The sequence below is a fragment of the Pelobates fuscus genome, chromosome 7, assembly GCF_036172605.1.
Source record: "Pelobates fuscus isolate aPelFus1 chromosome 7, aPelFus1.pri, whole genome shotgun sequence".
In the NCBI taxonomy this organism is placed as follows: Eukaryota; Metazoa; Chordata; class Amphibia; order Anura; family Pelobatidae; genus Pelobates; species Pelobates fuscus.
In genome coordinates, this window is record NC_086323.1 from 93,354,825 (window position 1) to 93,375,812 (window position 20,988).

At 39.9% G+C, this 20,988-nt stretch overlaps 1 protein-coding gene across 2 annotated transcripts in view; it reads right to left on the reverse strand.

Moving 5' to 3' along the window:
- The window catches only part of C7H1orf21 (chromosome 7 C1orf21 homolog), an 89,754-nt gene that overhangs the window by 7,213 nt on the left and 61,553 nt on the right, over positions 1–20,988 (reverse strand). For both annotated transcript variants that reach the window (XM_063427373.1, XM_063427372.1), the window contains 3 exons: positions 20,628–20,824; positions 12,152–12,246; positions 4,077–4,153 (listed from right to left, as the gene is read on the reverse strand). In XM_063427373.1, coding sequence (XP_063283443.1) covers positions 4,077–4,153; positions 12,152–12,246; positions 20,628–20,721 — 266 coding nt within the window. In that variant the 5' untranslated portion in view covers positions 20,722–20,824. The remainder of the gene's footprint in view (positions 1–4,076; positions 4,154–12,151; positions 12,247–20,627; positions 20,825–20,988) is intronic.

A 20,988-nucleotide genomic window follows, 5' to 3' on the forward strand; every position in this document is an offset into this window, starting at 1 on the left:
ACACGGCAGCTGTGCCATGAGGGTTCCCCACCGAACTGATAATAAGGCCAACCTTGCTCCTGTATTGCTAAAAGTTTTAAACGTTTACAAGATTATTTTTTACACATTCATTTATATTGCATGCCTCTCCCACTGCCTTACCAGGCATTAACTGTTTTAATTTGATCAATAATGCGCTTAGTGGTACATGCCTCTGACGTATGATTACAATGCAAATGAGCGGTCTCACTAACACAAATCAGACTCATATTTTCATGCTTCCAAATTTGTATAAATGTAATATGCCCTTATAAGTTTTCTTTATAACTCTGCAAGATACTAGGACCGTGTAATAAGGGTCTTCACATATGGTGATAATAATAATGCAAGATCCGCTTACCAGCCTTTAAGTTGACTTGGTACATAGCTACTAGCCAACATATATGCATGTAGTAAGGGATGATAAGACTAGGTGCATACTTTAACATGGGCATAAGACATTGCAATGCTATAGACCAGGCAGTTATGAATTCACTTCATGCTGGATGTAGAACATTTTCTTGCTCTACTTAAGATTGGCCCGGTAATGCAATAATATATAAACCTAGGCCAAGGCTTAGGTGTCAACTATATTTGCAACTATGCAGTTATAGCAGCTGGGACACAGCGTTTAAACGCGGCCTCCCCATGTTCGATTCAAGTTAAGAAACATAAGTTATCGTAAAGTTACTATATGTTTAATATACAAGACAACAGCATTTTATATAGGGTGTCCAAGTATATAACCTTTACCAGTACTGCACTGTTAGCAACAGACTATATCAGACCACGCATTATAAGTTAATTACTTTAATTAAATGAGCATTCACACGTTTACATGCCTACAGATTAATATATTTTATTTGGCAATAAATATGCAAGATAGACAGATAAGAATCAGGCAAGGCAGCAGGGACTCAATGATATGTTATCATTCAATGCCAAATGACTATTAGATACTGCAAAGTCTGAACAATGCCCTAATAAGAAAGACGACAAAAACACGCTCAAATGTGATATTATAGTAAACGCTGTAGAACAATAGACATGATTGATGAGCCTCTGCGCAGCCAACGATTTGAATTTCCATTCATGCAATGAAAACCAGGCCTCTGCGCAGGCACTAACCCGCTTTAACACCAATACATTTGCGTTGGAATATGTTATGAAACAAATAAACATATTTAAAACAAAAGCTTTCAGCAAAGAGAATAAGTGTGGGAGTCTGTACGCAAAAGGTACAGGTGTATTGATTGTCACACATCAATGGACAGATAGGGCTCATATTGATCATCTGTCATCAATCTTGTTTTGTTTAGAGATAAATCTATAGTAGAATCCCAATACTGTATATTGCAGTGAATACAATACCGAGAATTGACACTTATATGGAAATAAATGCTTTACACATTTAAAAAAAAAAAAAAAGTATTTTAGTTTATTTTATTTATTTTTTTCTCAATACAACACTACCTTATTTTAAAACAGTGATGACTAACCTAGAAACATGAATGTTTTGTTAACTATGTTTTAAATGAAGGTCAGCCAGCCAGAAGGGTTAGTATTTACAGGACCACAAAATGCACCCATTCCACGATGATGTGGTCTGGGTGTAGTAGTTCTGTAGGTTTAATCGTGCAATGTAAAGCACTGCCGATTTATAGAACGGCAATGTTTACGTTGTAGGATGAAGTCACTAGAGGTGCATCCTATGCATCAATATACACATGACCAAATGCAGCTGATATAAAAAGCACTGAGGGCAGCACAACCAAGGGAGTCAGCACTGAATAAAAGGTAAGCAAAACTTTTTTATTTTTTGTAAATAATTGTTAATGTGTCATCTGGGGGAACCTAAATCTAATTCGGGACAATGGCACTGTAGCATTGGGAATACAGGTAATGTCATAGTATTCCTTAAACATATCAAAAGATAGTAAACTACACATACCCGTGAGAAAAGGCTAAATTAACAAACCTATTTCGGTTTTATGATGGTGGCTTAAATTTAGAAATAAATGTCTGTACCATCTGTGTGCATGGAATTCACTGTTGGAGAGTAACAAATGTATAGAGCAGGAAGGCAGAAGCCTGACACTTTCGGCTACAGTTTTCTCCACTAGAGTTATAATTTGACATTATCGGTATCGTTTTTTTCCCCCAACTTGGGCTTTAATTTAATTCAGTAAGCAAAAACAAATTAAATTAACAATCAACTGCTTTTGGTTGAACATTTTCTTGCAAGTCTTGAGAGAAGTGAGGCTTGCCTGTCAGAGCGCTCGGATTGGTTGGCAGACAGAGACTGCATAACAAAAAATAAAGAGCATCAATTTAGGTGGGATAAGAGGAAAATAAATGTGAAAGTAGGGGGGTGCCCAATCATGTAACCCATATGGAAGAAGGATAAGGGGAGATACTTTAAGAACAGCTGCTCCAGAAGTACAGCAACAAAAGCCAGTAGTCTGCATTGTTTATACTTGGGCTACGTCATGTTCCACTTTCTTGTACTTTGCATTTTCGGTTGCTAGCACTTTATTACTTTGACTTATTCACTAAACCGTGACTTGTGAAAACCAACAAGGGATTTGTATATTTTAGGCGAACCGGAAACAATCTAAAATCCCAGCTTTTTCCACTTGTCTATTTGTTATAAATGTCCATTAAGTTATTGGCAATTCATGAATAATCTCGTAAACCAGCAATCTCTGTTGAAGGGAAACGAGAAGCTTGCTAATAAAGGGAGTGGAAATGGACATGACCAGTATTTGAAACTTTATTGTAACCAGCTGAAAAAAGCCTTGTTTTCCCCAAACTGAACATTTTCTATTTTATGTACGATGACCTACTTTGCAGCAAAGAATCACAAGATACAAGAATACGAAATTTGCTCCAAGGTTGGATTCAGTGTTGGATACACTTTTGTGATGTCCATGTAGTGTATAAGATGGCTGCTATGAGCTGAAGGCTGATGATTATCTTCCAACTTATGAAATTAATAAAAAAAAAAATCAAAAGAAATACACTGTGGTTGCTGAAAAATTGGGATAGACTGATCATCAGTCCCACAGTGTATCAGAGCTTATATTCGGCATCTTTAATATCTTCGGCATCTTTAATATCTTTAATATCCCGATAACTTACTCACCTCTCCCAGTCTTTGCATGCAGTCTTCCAAATCCAGAAACTCCAGCAGCCAGCCAACCAGGCACCACGCCATGACGCCACGTCCATGTGAATCTCCACATGCAGGCAGTGAGGTGAGACAGTGAATAATCTACTGTAATGTACTGGGCTGGCTGACAGAGTTATAGGAGTGTGATTGGTGACCGCAATCACATTTCTATCAGTAACAGCACCGTACACACTGGATCTCCCTGATCCCAGCATGTACCAGATGCCTGAGAGTGACAGGAGTAGGATTGCGGTCAGCATGTTTAGTTAATGCCAAAATGATGTAGAAATTGTTACTTTTTCAAAACTTTAAACGTACAGAATATCGGCACCGGTAATTGGCAATCGGCCTAAAGGCGGCCGATAATGTGCATCAGCATCAGCTATGTAAAAATGATAATCAGTCGATCCCTACTGGAAGATGACTGGCAGTGCATGGCACATGGGTCGGACCATCCATACAGAAGCATTGTGGAAACACAGGACACGGGAAGCATTGGACATGCACCCAGTGTCTGCATTCTTGCGTATCGATGCCAAACGTAAAAATAGATGCAATTATTGAATCTATTTCAATCGGGAGCCCAATGAGAAAAGAAAAATGTGCTGTATCTCAGAAACCACACTATCTGCAATAATAAGGCTGCAGGGCATGGTCTATGCACCAAAATCACTTTATAAAGATAGAGTGATTTTGATGCTTTGACTAAATAAAAGAAAAACAGAGATTATATATGTAGCTAGAGTATGAGATCAGTTTATTCATAACATACAATGCAATGCAATCTTCAATATACTAACAGAATCTTTAGAGAATTTACAATCTTGTCCATGACATGTGCTAACTGGCTCCATAACGCTGAAACAGAACTTGGGGACGGACTTACTTTATCCGATGCTGATGTCCTGGTCCTGGTGCTTCACTATTACTTTTAGGTCGGACATTGTAAGTGGCACTTTTTTCCTGAAATACCAAGAATATGCACAGTTACCTCCTGATGGATTTGAATTGCCTCAGGATTACGTAGATTTGCATGCTACTTTTTAAAGGAACACTCCAGGCACCAAAACCACTACAGATCGCTCCCTCTCCCCTATCCCAAGTAGTGAAACTTGCAATAATTTTCACAGCTGTCTATCAAAACAAAGCACAACAAACATCAAATGAGAACAAAATATAACAAACATCATTTCACAGTGAGGCAGAATATATTGGTAATGTAACAAAAATAATAAATAAAATAATAGCACTAAATAAGTGTGCCACAGTAGTTCTGAATAAGAAAGTAAAGGTGGTCATGTCTTGGTAATGCTTTCATTAAGCCTTTCCTAGTGTTTATATCTGAGGCTGTCACATGACATATCACATGACATACTTAAAGATAAAAATGTATGGGAAACATAGCCAACATTGTAGGGATGTAATTATGAACCACATTCCTTAACTACATTTTCTAATGTAATTAGACTTTTTTGTAATGCTGAAAAATCAAGAATATATATTTTTTGGAAAAGATAGCTCATTAACAAAATGTTGAATAATTGCAGAGCAGGTGCAGGGTTATGTAAGGTTTACGGAAACAGGATGCTTAGAATAGAGTCACGTCATTTAGGTGTGTGTGTGAGACACATATATAACTGGTTTATATCTGATTGTCTATATTTGACAAGGACAGTCCCCACAGCGAGACCTCTGTGCTTGCCCAGTGCCAGTTATAAAAGTGAAACGAGAACTGTATACTCACAAACTGTTATATTTCATTAGCATGCTTAGAATATTTGTACAAAACCAAGCGTGATCAGCTAAATGCTGCCCAGGAAGCATGGGCCTAATTGCAGGGTGACATTATTAGGTGCCATCTTGGCAGCTGTTAATTATAAATTAAAGTTTTTAATATTACTAGCGACAACTAATTTTTTATTTCTTTTTTTAAATTAAACTTCACCGTATAGTTTGTTTACATTTTATTAAAGGGACACTGTAGGCACTATAACCATTTCCTCCCATTGCATTAGTTATAGTGTCTGCAGTCACCTGGCACTGTCCCTCCATTCAGTGTTCTAACTTTTGCAAGTAGTTTAAATAAAAGTTGATGGCTGTCCACAGCTTAGCCCCTAATGGAGGTATGTTTATGGCATAAATTACATACTTCCTTATAGCCTTACTGCTTCATACCTGCTACATTTAGATTAGCCAAGATCCCTCCCCCCAAAGGCTTGATAGTGGGATATTGTACCCAGACCCAGGGAGGGGGATCTATTCCCTTAGGGATACTACTATACGTGTGTGCCTTTCCTGACCCATATTGTCATACCCTATGGGGAACAATACCAAGATCTCCTAAATGTATACTTTCATGCATTTTTTTTTATCTCCTCATACTACTTAGCATACTTATGTGCCCATTGTGCTTTCTCTACAAGATACAATTGATGCCCATAACCACGGACACAATAGTCTGGTCCTTCTAATTCCACTGAAGTGCCTGAATCTGACTGCCATATACTTGTATCTTGTTTGGCATACGCCTTCATCAGTTGTTGTGGCATAGCAGGCTTTATGGTTATACTCTGCACAATAAAAATAAAGAATACAAAAAATATATATATATATATATATATATATATATATATATATATATTAAAATGTTTAATACAGAAAGGAAGGACAGTGACTCCAGACACTACAACCACACCAAAGTGACAGTTAACAGTGCCGACAGTGTCCCTTTAATGATATGTTAACTTGAAGCCTTTTTTTTTTTTAAAGGAAAACTAATTAAAATAAATATGCATTTATTTTTTATTTGTGTTCCTGATTACTTTTAAAATACTGAGCTCCCTAACAATGCTGGGCACAGTCTCGTCACTGCAGCCTGATGCTCCTCCTCTGGTGAACTCACCAAACCTGATATCTTTTGTCCCATCTGCTGCTTGTCATAGAGAAGCATTGAGGACACATGGCACATGACCGCTAGCCCTCTGCCACTTTAAAGCTTCTCACAAAGCAGCGGAGGATGCACACAGCGCTCAGCATCAACATTTTTAACACACGGAGGCTAGACGTCAAAAAGTTTCAATAACTGAATCTATTTGTGTCGGAAGCCCATAATGTCCGTCAGCCACTTGGTAGCCATGGACATAATACAGAGTTCTCAGAAACTGCACTGGTTAAGGCTGTAGGGCAGCATCTGCATCCCAAATGCCCTCAATTAAGATGAAGTCATTTTGGTGTAAGTAATAAAGCAGTCATTTGCCATTTTAAGAGTTAAACATAATTCATCAAATTCAAGCTTTGCAGACAGTTCCTATTAAATACGGCGGCAATTTCTGGGTTTTGGCAAAGAAGTAAAACAAAAATAAATGTATAGGTTAAATTGTAGGCCTTGGGTCTTCACAAGGAAATAGGATAGAAAATAACTCAAATATTAAATATTTAGGGAAATATTTCTTGTTTTCAGTTGGTGTAGTTGGTGATAAAATGTTAAATATTCAAGACAAAAATGTGACAACTGGCAGATATATTTTTCCCATTTGCTTTGAATTGTCTTTTTGTAACAAGGTGACCTTCACAGACAAAAAAAAAAAAATCAAATCTGCTTTTCTTTTTTTTTTAAAGCTGCAAAATATTTTCTCACTCAGTAATGCGCACTTCGGAAATCTTATTATACGTTTTGAAAAAATATCAGTTCCAGGGTCATAGCTTGCCCCAGCTACTATTATTTTCCCTATAACTTGAACTGTAGGCTGCAACTGACTGGCTGCCTTAGACATTTTTCTCTGAAGGTGTTCCTTTGATCTTTCTTAGTCTAACAAGATGCCTTTCTTAAATATGACCTCAATTAACCTTCATGGGCCTTTGATGTTCCTTCACCTCAATGCTGCTTGTGCTGTGAATATGCAGCACATATTGCTGTGCTGTGCAGCCTTCCTACTAATACCCATTTTACCCATTGATGCCAGCAGAAGTAAGAAGCATCTTGTATTAGGGTGAAACCTTAAGCAATCAATGATGGTTTTATGAACAATCACTGAATGTTTCCATACCTCCCAAATTGGGACACGTCTCGTTGTTCTGTTTTATTTATTTGCTCACTATGCACAGCATCCCAGGTGGAGTCAAAGAATTAGAATTTCAGGTGGAGTCAATGAATGATCACAGTATAAACATTGTTTAAGTTCACCCCACTAAGGTACCTGAAGACTTTAAGAAAGAAGATTTTGCACTACGCTACAATGTGCAATAAGAACAATACAAATGTGATGTAGAATTCTCAGCCGAAATGGGCAGTGTGTTATCAGATTCTACACAAAAACAATGTCTCCATGTGTTTATGAAAGCCACAATAGTCATTTTGAAGGCAACATCTATTTATATTTTTTCCATCTATAAATGGATTGCAATCATCTGAAAGACTTAAACATAGAAACATAGAAACATAGAATGTGACGGCAGATAAGAACCATTCGGCCCATCTAGTCTGCCCAGTTTTCTAAATACTTTCATTAGTCCCTGGCCTTATCTTATAGTTAGGATAGCCTTATGCCTATCCCACGCATGCTTAAACTCCTTTACTGTGTTAACCTCTACCACTTCAGCTGGAAGGCTATTCCATGCATCCACTACCCTCTCAGTAAAGTAATACTTCCTGATATTATTTTTAAACCTTTGTCCCTCTAATTTAAGACTATGTCCTCTTGTTGTGGTAGTTTTTCTTCTTTTAAATATAGTCTCCTCCTTTACTGTGTTGATTCCCTTTATGTATTTAAATGTTTCTATCATATCCCCCCTGTCTCGTCTTTCCTCCAAGCTATACATGTTAAGATCCTTTAACCTTTCCTGGTAAGTTTTATCCTGCAATCCATGAACCAGTTTAGTAGCCCTTCTTTGAACTCTCTCTAAGGTATCAATATCCTTCTGAAGATAGGGTCTCCAGTACTGTGTACAGTACTCCAAGTGAGGTCTCACCAGTGTTCTGTACAATGGCATGAGCACTTCCCTCTTTCTACTGCTAATACCTCTCCCTATACAACCAAGCATTCTGCTAGCATTTCCTGCTGCTCTATTACATTGTCTGCCTACCTTTAAGTCATCAGAAATAATCACCCCTAAATCCCTTTCCTCAGATGTTGAGGTTAGGACTCTATCAAATATTCTGTACTCTGCCCTTGGGTTTTTACGTCCAAGATGCATTATCTTGCACTTATCCACATTAAATGTCAGTTGCCACAACTCTGACCATTTTTCTAGTCTACCTAAATCATTTTCCATTTGGCTTATCCCTCCTGGAACATCAACCCTGTTACATATCTTAGTATCATCCGCAAAAAGACACACCTTACCATCAAGACCTTCTGCAATATCACTAATAAAAATATTAAAGAGAATGGGTCCAAGTACAGATCCCTGAGGTACCCCACTGGTGACAAGCCCAAGCTTCGAATATACTCCATTGACTACAACCCTCTGTTGCCTGTCACTCAGCCACTGCCTTACCCATTCAACAATATTGGAATCCAAACTCAAAGATTGTAGTTTGTTGATAAGCCTTCTATGTGCAACAGTGTCAAAAGCCTTACTGAAATCGAGGTAAGCAATGTCTACTGCACCACCCTGATCTATAATTTTAGTTACCCAATCAAAAAAATCAATAAGATTAGTTTGGCATGATCTCCCTGAAGTAAACCCATGTTGTCTCTGATCTTGAAATCCGTGTGTTTTTAGATGTTCAACAATCCTATCCTTTAACATGGTTTCCATCACTTTCCCCACTACTGAAGTTAGGCTTACTGGCCTATAGTTGCCCGACTCCTCCCTATTACCTTTCTTGTGAATGGGCACAACATTCGCTAACTTCCAATCTTCTGGGACTACTCCTGTTATCAATGATTGGTTAAATAAATCTGTTAATGGTTTTGCTAGTACACCACTAAGCTCTTTTAATAGCTTTGGGTGTATTCCATCAGGTCCCATTGACTTATTTGTCTTTACTTTTGACAGTTGAAATAGAACCTCTTCCTCTGTAAACTCACATGTAATAAATGACTCATTTATCCTTTTTCTTAACTGAGGTCCCTTTCCTTCATTTTCATCTGTAAATACCGAACAAAAATATTCATTGAGGCAGTCAGCTAGACCTTTATCCTCATCTACATACCTTCCTTCTTTTGTTTTTAATCTAACTAATCCTTGTTTTACTTTTCTTTTCTCATTTATGTATCTAAAAAAGGTTTTGTCCCCCTTTTTTACTGACTGTGCTATTTTCTCTTCTGTGTGTGATTTGGAAGCTCTTATAACTTGCTTAGCCTCTTTCTGCCTAATCTTATAGGTCATTCTGTCTTCCTCACTCTGGTTTTTTTTATAATTACTAAATGCTAACTTTTTGTTTTTTACTATTTTGGCTACATCTGTGGAGTACCACAGTGGTTTCTTGAATTTTTTGCTTTTACTGACAAGCCTAATGCAATTTTCTGTTGCCTTCAGTAGTGCAACTTTTAAATAATCCCATTTCTTTTGGACTCCATTTAAATTGCTCCAGTCTGATAATGACTCCTTTACACATATTCTAATTTTGGAAAAGTCTGTTTTTCTAAAGTCTAAAACTTTTGTTTTTGTGTGGTGTGACTCAGTCACTGTTCTTATATTAAACCACACTGACTGATGATCACTGGATCCTAAACTTTCACCTACAGTAATATCTGATACCAAATCTCCATTTGTTAACACTAAATCTAGTATGGCCTCTTTACGAGTTGGCTCCTCAACGACTTGTTTTAGAGACAATCCCAGTAGGGAGTTTAGAATATGTGTGCTCCTGGCACAAGTAGCTATTTTTGTTTTCCAATTTATATCAGGAAGATTAAAGTCACCCATGATGATAACTTCCCCCTTCATTGTCATTTTAGCTATTTCTTCAACTAGTAGATTATCTAACTCTTCAATTTGTCCTGGGGGCCTATAAATCACACCTACACGAGTTACTGTGTGATTACCAAATTCTAACGTAGCCCAAACTGACTCTATGTTCGCCTCACTAACCTTTATTAGGCTAGATTTTATGCTATTCTTTACATACAGGGCCACCCCTCCCCCTTTCTTGCCTTCCCTGTCTTTTCTATATAAAGAGTACCCTGGTATTGCTATGTCCCAGTCATTTTTCTCATTATACCATGTCTCAGTAACAGCGACTAAATCTACACTATCAGTTGCCATTATTGCCACAAGTTCATGGATCTTATTCCCTAAACTGCGAGCATTTGTAGACATGACTCTAAGCTTATCATTTTTTAACACACTTGCTACAGGCACCTTCTGTCCTTGTTTTGGGGGACAATTGGATTGATGTTTTATCACCCTTTTGCCCCCCCCTCCTAGTTTAAATACATCCTAGCAAAACCTCTGAACTGCTCACTGAGAACATTTGTTCCCTTTTGAGAAAGATGCAAACCATCTTTTTTGTACAGTTTATTTCCATTCCAAACAGAGCTACCATGAGCAATAAAGCCAAATCCTTGCTCCCGACACCATTCACCAAGCCACAAGTTAAAGTCCCTAATACGCATCCGCCTGTCATTCTGAGTGTTATGCACAGGCAGAACTTCAGAGAATGACAATGTGGAAGCAACCTGCCGTATATCATTGGCAAAAACACTAAAAACTTCCTTAACCTCTGAAACCTCATTGCAAGCCAAGTCATTTGTCCCTAAATGGACAAGTACATCCAACTCCCCTTCCTGCTTTGCTTGCTTAACAATATTACCGATACGTCTCCTGTCTCTGTGAGCAGTAGCTCCGGGAAGACACCTCACAAGACCACCATTGTCCATCTCCACACCTCTTATGATGGAATCCCCCACCAACAACTGCTTTCTATTAGGCCTCACCAAGCCTCTCTGCACAACACCACTAGCCTCAGTGCCTCTCTGCACAACACCACTAGCCTCAATGCCTCTCTTCACAACACCACTATCCTCAGTGCCTCTCTTCACAACACCACTAGCCTCAGTGCCTCTCTTCACAACACCACTAGCCTCAGTGCCTCTCTGCACAACACCACTAGCCTCAGTGCCTCTCTGCACAACACCACTAGCCTCAGTGCCTCTCTGCACAACATCACTAGCCTCAGTGCCTCTCTGCACAACACCACTAGCCTCAGTGCCTCTCTGCACAACACCACTAGCCTCAGTGCCTCTCTGCACAACACCACTAGCCTCAGTGCCTCTCTGCACAACACCACTAGCCTCAGTGCCTCTCTGCACAACACCACTAGCCTCAGTGCCTCTCTGCACAACACCACTAGCCTCAGTGCCTCTCTGCACAACACCACTAGCCTCAGTGCCTCTCTGCACAACACCACTAGCCTCAGTGCCTCTCTGCACAACACCACTAGCCTCAGTGCCTCTCTTCACAACACCACTAGCCTCAGTGCCTCTCTGCACAACACCACTAGCCTCAGTGCCTCTCTGCACAACACCACTAGCCTCAGTGCCTCTCTGCACAACACCACTAGCCTCAGTGCCTCTCTGCACAACACCACTAGCCTCAGTGCCTCTCTCCACGACACCACTACACTCTGAAAGTGCAGAAAATGAATTATGTAGAGCAACAGACTGTGCAATATGCCTTTTATCCACAACTCCAAGTCTACCAGATCCTACAGTAATCCATCTGCCATTCCTAGTATGTCTCTGCGGCAGTGGCTTTGCAGCAGTTCCAGCCTGAGTTTGTTTACCAGATAATTTGCAAATATCAGACTTCAAAAATACAATCTCCTGCCGCAAAATAGAGAACTGTCTACAGATTAGACAACAACCAAACCTCCAAAAAGTCTTGTACAAGATTGATAATAAGTAACAAGAAAATGTATGCAGTAGGATCAAATCAGATTCATATGGCAGATTTGCAGACAGCATAAACGTTAACACTTACAGTTACAAAAGATGGAAGTGCTCCAAATCTTACCAAGTTTTCTTGGTTCTTTGACACAATTTTTTGCTCTTCCTCTTCCCCATTTTTCATGTATTTGACTTCTTCAACTGGCTTGATTCTGTATTCATCTGAAATGAAACCACATAAACACCATCACGTGCAAAATTTGTTCAAAACAGAGAAGAGATATTAATGATTTTATATAGTTCCCTTTAGATTGTAAGACAGTGTAAGCGGGACACTCCACGTCATGTCTGTCAATATTGCAAACTGAAAAACAACAACAACCAAACAGCTAACAAAGCCCCCAACCAAAATGTGATAACTTCTTATACCAGGTGACAACATCATATACACTAATTGTTTTTCAGAGATAAATACACTGTTAAAGAAAGAAAAATTTACAAAAACATAGAAACTATTTATTTACCCTTTTGGAGCATATCATAGAATGTCTGTAGCTATGTTTTTCATCAGATTTCAAAGTGACTTCAGCAAGATGGGCTTTTAATGCATTCTGTTTCTATCTATAATTACAGTAATTTACCAGGAACACTCAGTGTGATATATGTCTAACACTCAAGATCTACATCAAGATCTACCAAAGCAAAGTACAGGATAAAACCATATATAAATATAAAAATAGACCATATGACATCACCGTTTCAGTCACACAATTGTTATAATGGCTTTATATATGGAATAACCAAATTTATCCTGCGATATATTGAAGGACATTGTCCAAGGTCCCCAAGTTGCTGGATAGGCATGAGGAGATTTTAAAGGATCACTATAGTGTCAGGAAATCAAAGCAGTTTTCCTGACACTATAGTGCCTTGAAAGTGCCCCCACCCTCAGGGTCCCCCTCCTGTGGCGCTGAAAGGGTTGAAACCCCTTCAGCAGCTTACCATTATTCCAGCGCCAGGCTCCCTCGGCGCTGGTGACCTCTCCTCCCCAGTCAGCGGAGCCGAATGCGCAGGCGCGGCAACTGCCGCGCTCGCATTCAAAGTGTCCATAGGAAAGCATTTCACAATGCTTTCCTATGGACACTCTGTGTGATGGAGGCGAAATATGCCTCCAGCGTCGCAGATGCGCCTCTAGTGGCTGTCCGGATGACAGCCACTAGAGGCTGGCTTAACCCCAAATGTAAACATAGCAGTTTCTCTGAAACTGCTATGTTTGCATCTGAAGGGTTAAAACCTGAGAGACCTGGCACCCAGACCACTTCATTGAACTGAAGTGGTCTGGGTGATTATAGTGTCCCTTTAACAGAAGGGGCAGAAAGGAGTCTACACATATTCTGTAAATTATGTATGCTTTGTAAACATAGCCTTTTCTCTTAAAAGACAGTGTTTACTGCAAAAAGCCTGCAGAGACCGACTATACTCACCAGAACAAATACAATAAGCTGTAGTTGTTCTGGTGAATATAGTGTCCCTTCAATAGGGACTTCTATAGACAAATTATGTGGAAAGTATTTATAACAGTACTGTACCATATTGGAAGCTTATTAAAAGGGACACTATAGGCACTGTAATCGTTCAAGTCATTGAAGTGACCACAGTGTCAGGAGTCCCCCGGCACCATCCTTCCATTCAGTGTTAAACCTTTTTTAATGTTTTAATGCTATACAAGAGATCCCAGCCAAGCATTTCCCATGTGCTGTTCAGGCTAATGAGGAAGCATTAGCCTGAGCAGCAATGGACAGCTATGATAGACTGAGAGCCATCAACTGATACTCTCAGTCAAACACAGTGCCCGTTCAGATATTAATTATACGGCTAGCAGGAAGTGTATAATCTCTGCCTTAGCCATTGGGGGAGGGGCTATGCAATTCAGGGACCTTAATTTAGTGTTATACTGCTCAAAAATTTTTTAACACTGAATGGAGGGACAGTGCCAGGGAACTCCAGCAGATGTGTTAATTTTTACTTTTAATTTGGCCATTTGTTCCCTTAGAGGAGGTAGGAATATTGGTAAAATATAATCCCATTTGAATGAAATACCCTGCACCTTTTCTGAAAACAGTTGTGATGGGAGTGTGAATATATATATATGATGACTCCTACCCATGGCCACGAACTTGCATGCAGATGACTCCTACCCATGGCGTACCCATGGCCACGAACTTGCATGCAGATGACTTCTACCCATGGCGTACCCATAGCCACGAACTTGCATGCAAATGACTCCTACCCAAGCCATAACAGTGATGAAAAGCAGGAATATTACAGGCTTGACAAAGGCTCATGCAAGCCGAAACATAGCTGCTGTATGTACACCATTCCATAATCAAGGAAACTACTGGGTGTGTCTGTAGTTCTGTGAAACTTGTTACTGGCAAGGAAGGCATATCAGAGCAGACAGGCAACACACATGGAACTGCAGAGGTGCTCAAGCAAAATTCTGCAAGATCCCAGGAAGGATTTCAGGAAGACTCAGAACACTTGGGAGTTATACCAGAACTCTTCTCCATATATAACTAACTCAATAACTTCTATTACATACAAAAGATCAAAAGCAATTTGTTAAAAATGACTCCTGAAAATGAAAGAGGACAAATTAAAAAAATACAGCTTCCATCAGTTTGCTTGGAACAGCACACACACAATAATTTGCAGGGACACACAACTCCCACACAACATGTGCTTATATTTTATGTTATTAATTTTCAAATGCAGACATATAGGGCATTGGGGGAGGGAGACTAAACTGGAATAGCGTCAGTACCATTCTAACAGACTCTATACTCTGGGAATGGGTTGGGTGTTCAATTTTCTCCTTGTGCCAATTTCAGTAGAAATACCTTCGTTTTTATAATTTTTACAGAAATTCCCAAAATAATGAATAAACGTGATTGTATGTCAGTTTTATTGTGCAACTGCACACATGACTATGTAACCTTTGTTCACACAGTACTGTTAGAAATAGAGATTTAAATAAAATAAAATGAAAAATACATGTCTTTGCATATAATGACTTGCACCTTCATAACTAACGATTTATGCTCTATTTTGGGTCCAAATCCCTCTGTCCCTCTTCTCTGGGAGCTCCATATTATGATTTGTGTCTCTGAGCTCTACATCAATTGTACTCCCAGTAAAGTATCTTTAAACTACAATAAATGTGTTTAGAACTCACTCTGTGTAAAAAATATTTGTTCTATGTTGAGTAAAAAGGAGATGTAGCAAGGAGTAGAATTATTGAGGGCTTTGTAGGTTAGAGTTAGTTAGCAATTTGAGTTGGATCCTGAAGGTTACAGGAAGCGGATGTAATGATGGTCCGCTACTCCCACACCTTTCCAGTATCCAAGTCAGGAAGATGAGCCTGGCGGCATCATTTGTTACAGATTGAGGAGAGGCATTGTGGGTATTTGGAAGGCCCATGAGATGCAAGTTGCAATAGTCAAGTCGGGAAATGATGAGTGTATGAACAAAAGTCTTTATTTTTAAACCAATTCCAACTCTCTCCTTGACTCCCTTCAATCTGGCTTCCGCCCTCTCCACTCTACAGAGACTGCCCTTATCAAAGTTACTAACGACCTAATCGCAGCTAAATCCAAAGGCCACTACTCCATACTAATTCTTCTTGACCTCTCAGCGGCCTTTGACACCGTTGATCATGCTCTCCTTCTTCAAACTCTTCAATCGCTTGGTCTCTGTGACTCTGTCCTCTCGTGGTTTTCCTCTTATCTCTCCCAACGCTCATTCAGTGTCTCTTTTTCTAATGATACCTCCTCCCCTCGCCCTGTCTCGGTTGGAGTCCCCCAAGGCTCGGTCCTTGATCCCCTTCTATTTTCTCTTTATACTGCCTCTCTTGGCAAACTTATTACCTCTCTTGGATTCCACTACCACCTGTACGCTGATGACACCCAGCTATATCTCTCCTCCCCGGACCTCTCCCTGCCGTCCTGCAACGTGTCACTGCTTGCCTTTCTTCCATCTCTGACTGGATGTCCTCCCGCTTTCTGAAACTCAATCTCTCAAAAACTGAGCTCCTTGTCTTTCCTCCTCCTAATACTGATCCTCCTCTTTCGCTCTCCTTCAAGTTTGTACTACCCACATCAGTCCATCCTTGCAAGCGCGCTGTCTTGGCGTCATACTTGACTCTGGTTTTACCTTTGAGCCTCACATCCAGCATGTTACCAAATCCTGTAGATTCCATCTTAAAAAACATAGCCCGCATCCACCCCTTTCTTGCACCAGATACTACCAAGGAACTTGTCCATGCTCTAGTAATTTTGCATGGATTATTGTAACCCTCTCCTGATTGGTCTTCCCAAAAGCCGTACTGCACCCCTACAGTCTGTAATGAACACTGCTGCTATACTGATTTTACTCTCTAGTCGTTTCTCTCACACCTCACCCCTCTGCCAGTCCTTACATTGGCTTCCTGTATGCTATAGGAGTCAATTCAAGGTACTAATTCACACCTATAAAGCACTGAACAACTCTAGCCCCTCTTATATCTCCTCACAGATCCATAGGTATGTCCCTTCTTGGTCTCTCTGCTCTGCCCGTGACCACCTCCTGTCCGTTGTCCGCACCCGTATGGCCAACTCGCGCTTGCAGGACTTCTCGCGGGCGGCTCCCTTCCTATGGAATAGCCTGCCTACCGCCATCAGACTCTACCCTAGTCTTTCATCTTTTAAGAAGTGCCTTAAAACCCATCTTTTTAGGAAAGCTTATGGCCTCCAAGACTAACCCCTACCTCACATACCTATCTCTTGCCCTCTCCTAAAGGGCAGCCCACCTTATTTGTTTGCAAATTCCTGTCCTAATGTGTTTTACACCCCACCTCCTATAGAATGTAAGCTCGATTGAGCAGGGTCCTCTTCAACCTATTGTTCCTGTAAGTTTATTTGTAATTGTCCTATTTATAGTTAAATCCCCTCTCATAATATTGTAAAGCGCTACGGAATCTGTTATAAATGGCAATAATAATAAAAATAATTTATGTTACAGAATTTGGAGACAGACTGGATGTTAGGAGAAAAAGAAGACCAGAGTCAAAAGTAACTCCAAGGGAATCAGCTTGAGGGTGCTAGAAAATTAGATAGATGGAGGTTGAGTATTTGAAGGAGGAAAGAGGAGGACTTCAGTTTTGGATAGATTAAGTATTAGAAAAAGGAAAGATATCCAGTTAGGGATGGAACAGAGGCAGTTGTGACAAGTTCTGGGAAGGTGGGAGAGCAGTCAGGAGAGGAGAGGTAAACCTGAGTACCGTCAGCATAGAGATGGTATTGAAATCCAAAAAAGAGTTGATAAGGTTACCAAGAGAGGCAGTGTAGATGGTGAATAAAAGAGGACCAAGAACACAACCTTGGCAAACACCGAATGAGGCGGGCAGTAAGGAGGAGGCAGTACCACAGAAGAAGACACTAAATTATGAAAACCAGGAAAGCCCAGAATCACAGATTCCAAATTTGTGGAGGATTTGAAGGAGAAATGGTATCCTGGTGCATGATGAACGGTATTAAAAGCAGCAGCAAGGTCAAGGAGAATTAAGAGAGAGTAATGACCTATAGATTTAGTAGAGATTAAGTTGCTTGATTTATTTATTTTAAATCATAGTCTTCCTTACTGGGAACATTCAGCTTCCACATTAGAATCTTCACGATTCAATAATTTAAAACGATAACGAATGTACCATATCTTCACCTACCGGATAATCCCAGAAATTTCATAATGAAAGATACAGAATATTAAAAAGAGAAGAATTAAATGGGACCTAGATAAGAAAATACATGGAATTGGATAGGGTGTTCAGAGGAGTATGGTACTGCAGTTCTGTTAACAGCATAATGGTGTCTGACCATGGTACATAATTCACTTTCGACTCGCATTGCATCCTCTTTAGCTTTTCTCCACTTTGCAGTTGTCAGTTGGTAAGGGACTCTATTCCATTTTATTTTTGGATGTCTTATGCCAGAGCTTGACAAATTTGTTTGGAATCTAGGAGCCAGCTAAAAAAGTTAGGAGCCAGTTTTGTTTTTTAAAGGGACACTATAGTGGTGCCTATAGCCTGTCCCTGTAGCCTTTTCAATGGAAACGCTGCATTTTCAGAGAAAAGCAGTGTTTACATTGCTGCCTAGTGATGGACGGCCACTAGAGAGTCCTGTGTCACTGCTCTGCATGGAGGCGCTGAATGTTACCCATAGAGAACATGTGCAATATCTCTCAATGCTTCCCTATAGGAAAGCATTGGCTTGGCGGATTTAATAAAGATTGATGATCTCGGCTATGGAGGCTAGACAAGCCGTGGTGAAACCGGTACGGCGTGGGAAAAGGTGAGTAAAAACACCTCCTGTGATCAGAGGGAGCCAGGTACCTAAACAGACACACAATCTGACAGGCACACACACACATTGACAGAGACACACACAAACTGAGATTTTTATTTTAACCCACTCAGCCTCCCTACCTTTGGGAGAGCTGAGTAGATCTTTCTCTGGGGTCCAGTGGGCTACTCTCTCTTCCTGCATGCAAGAGAGCAGTGATCTTCCTGCAGCTCCTCTCTGCTCCCTGCGCGCTCTCTGTAGTAATGCAGGGGCCGGAGTGATGTCAAATTCAGGCTCCCGCCATTACTATACAGTGCGAGGACACAGAGAGGAGCTCCAGGAAGATCACTGCCCCATCGCACGCTCCCTAAGCCGGCCACCTCCATGCTCCCCAAGGCCGGCGGCCAGTTCCATTGTTTCCCCTGCTGTTTCCGCCAGGTTGCTATGGCGACTAGAAGTTTCACCCTGACGCCTGGGATTTATGCCCAATAACATACAGAAGTTGGTAATTCACAACTACCACCTCATACTGCTGAGCGCTTTTCATCTGACCATCTTGTACAAAGTGATAACATGTTATAGCGCTTCACACAATATGCCGCCATCATCTGCACGTAATCCCTATTTGGGTCCCTAAGAGATGGCTTTTTAATGAAGGAGTTACATGTTTGACGAAAGAAATCCCTCTGTCCATCTTTTCGAGGAGCTCCATATTGTTGTGTGTCTTAGTGTACAACAGAGCTCCACAGCAATAACACTTACAGTAATGTTTCTAAACTACAATAAATGTGTTTATAACTCTGTATGTCTAAATAATACTGTAACTAAACTAATATTAGTAAGTTCCTTAAAATTTCTCAGTACATCCCCACTCCTGGCCACACCCTCCACACCGCTAAAATAAAAGTGTCTCTCTTTGTTAATTTATGTTTGGAGGTATTCATGGTGGGGTTTAACTATTGTGCCTAAAAACGGAGATAAGATTATCACCTCAGGTATCGACCCGAATACTCTGTGGTACCCTTTAAAGATCAATACAAAATGAATACACTGGGTCCTGAACTTCTTAAAGGAACGCTCTAGGCATCATAACCACTGCATATCAGTGGTTATGGTGCCTAGAATCCCGCGACCTCTACCAAGTGTTCAGTATAAAACCGTTTTCGAGTGCATTAGCACAGCATAAGAGACTCCAGAATGCTCACATCCCTTCTCATTGTGGAATATATGGCTAATGCACAGAATATTCAGCTGGTATAAAATTTATAATTGCAGTGGGTATCAGTCATAGGCCGAGAGTTGTCAGCTAATGCATTAGCAGCAGAGGGACTGGATTGCAGGTGGCCAGGGATCCACTACCAGTGTCAACCCAATCAGAAACAGTGGGTACTCTAGGCACTATAACAAATCAATGGGATTAAGTGGTTGCTCACAGAGTCAGAGAATTCTCAGAGATCCGAGACTTCTGAGAGTTTTTACTTTAATTGTAAATTAAACACATTAGTCCGATTATTACAGTTATTTATATATATATATATATATATATATATATATAGACATTAAAATTATGTAAATTAAATAAAAGCTCAGTCCTGTGATTAAATGATGCAAAAGACTCAAATATCATTCAAATATATTTACAAATATATATAACATATTGAAAGGCGGTTTAAAGGGAAACTTCAAAAAAGCCATAACTGCTAAAGCTTATTGTAAAGATCATGGTGCAAAGAGTTTTTTTTGTGTGTGCGTGTCAGTGTGTGATGAACACAGACACAGTTTACACACACAAAGTATACATACAATGACACATTGCTTTACACACAGTATACAAACACTTATTTAGAAACTAAACACACAACAACACATACTGCTCTACACAGATCATGCACATCACATATTACTACTTACACATTCACACACAGTAGACAAATAACATACACAGTGTGCTATAAACATACGATGACAGACACACAATGCTACATGCACAGTCAGACATAGTACACACATTGTACACCGTTTTTTAGTGATTACGTAATTTTCCAATTCCAATTATTTTTTTTTCCCTTATGTCAGTCTCTTATTAACATCTTGGTGACATAATTATGCAAATTAGAATGGCCGATATTTATTTTCAAGAAAGGTGGAAACCCTGGATATACAAATACACATACCAATAATTAGGGATAGAGTGCCTTGCCTATGAGCTTACAGTCTTAAAAAACTCACCACAAAATGCATCCCCATTCTGGAAATTCTTGCCATTCTGAGCATCTTCCTCGTTCTGTACTGTAGATACATGCTTAGCCGAAGCACATCCCATATTTAATCAGTCAGCTCTAGACTGACTGATTGGAAAAAACATTTCTAATGAAACGTTGGCAAGCTGTGCCAGGAACTCAAAGATGCATCCACCATTGTTGAACCTATGGGTGAGAAGAAAAAAAAAAAGGACATCTGATTAAACCCTAGATATATATCTTTTCTTCCTTTTCTTCTGGGATGCAGAAACATTTAACTATATTGTTCGTTTCTCAACCAATGACAGAGTCCAATAGTATTTTTTGGAAAACAGTGGTCAAGGTGGAAT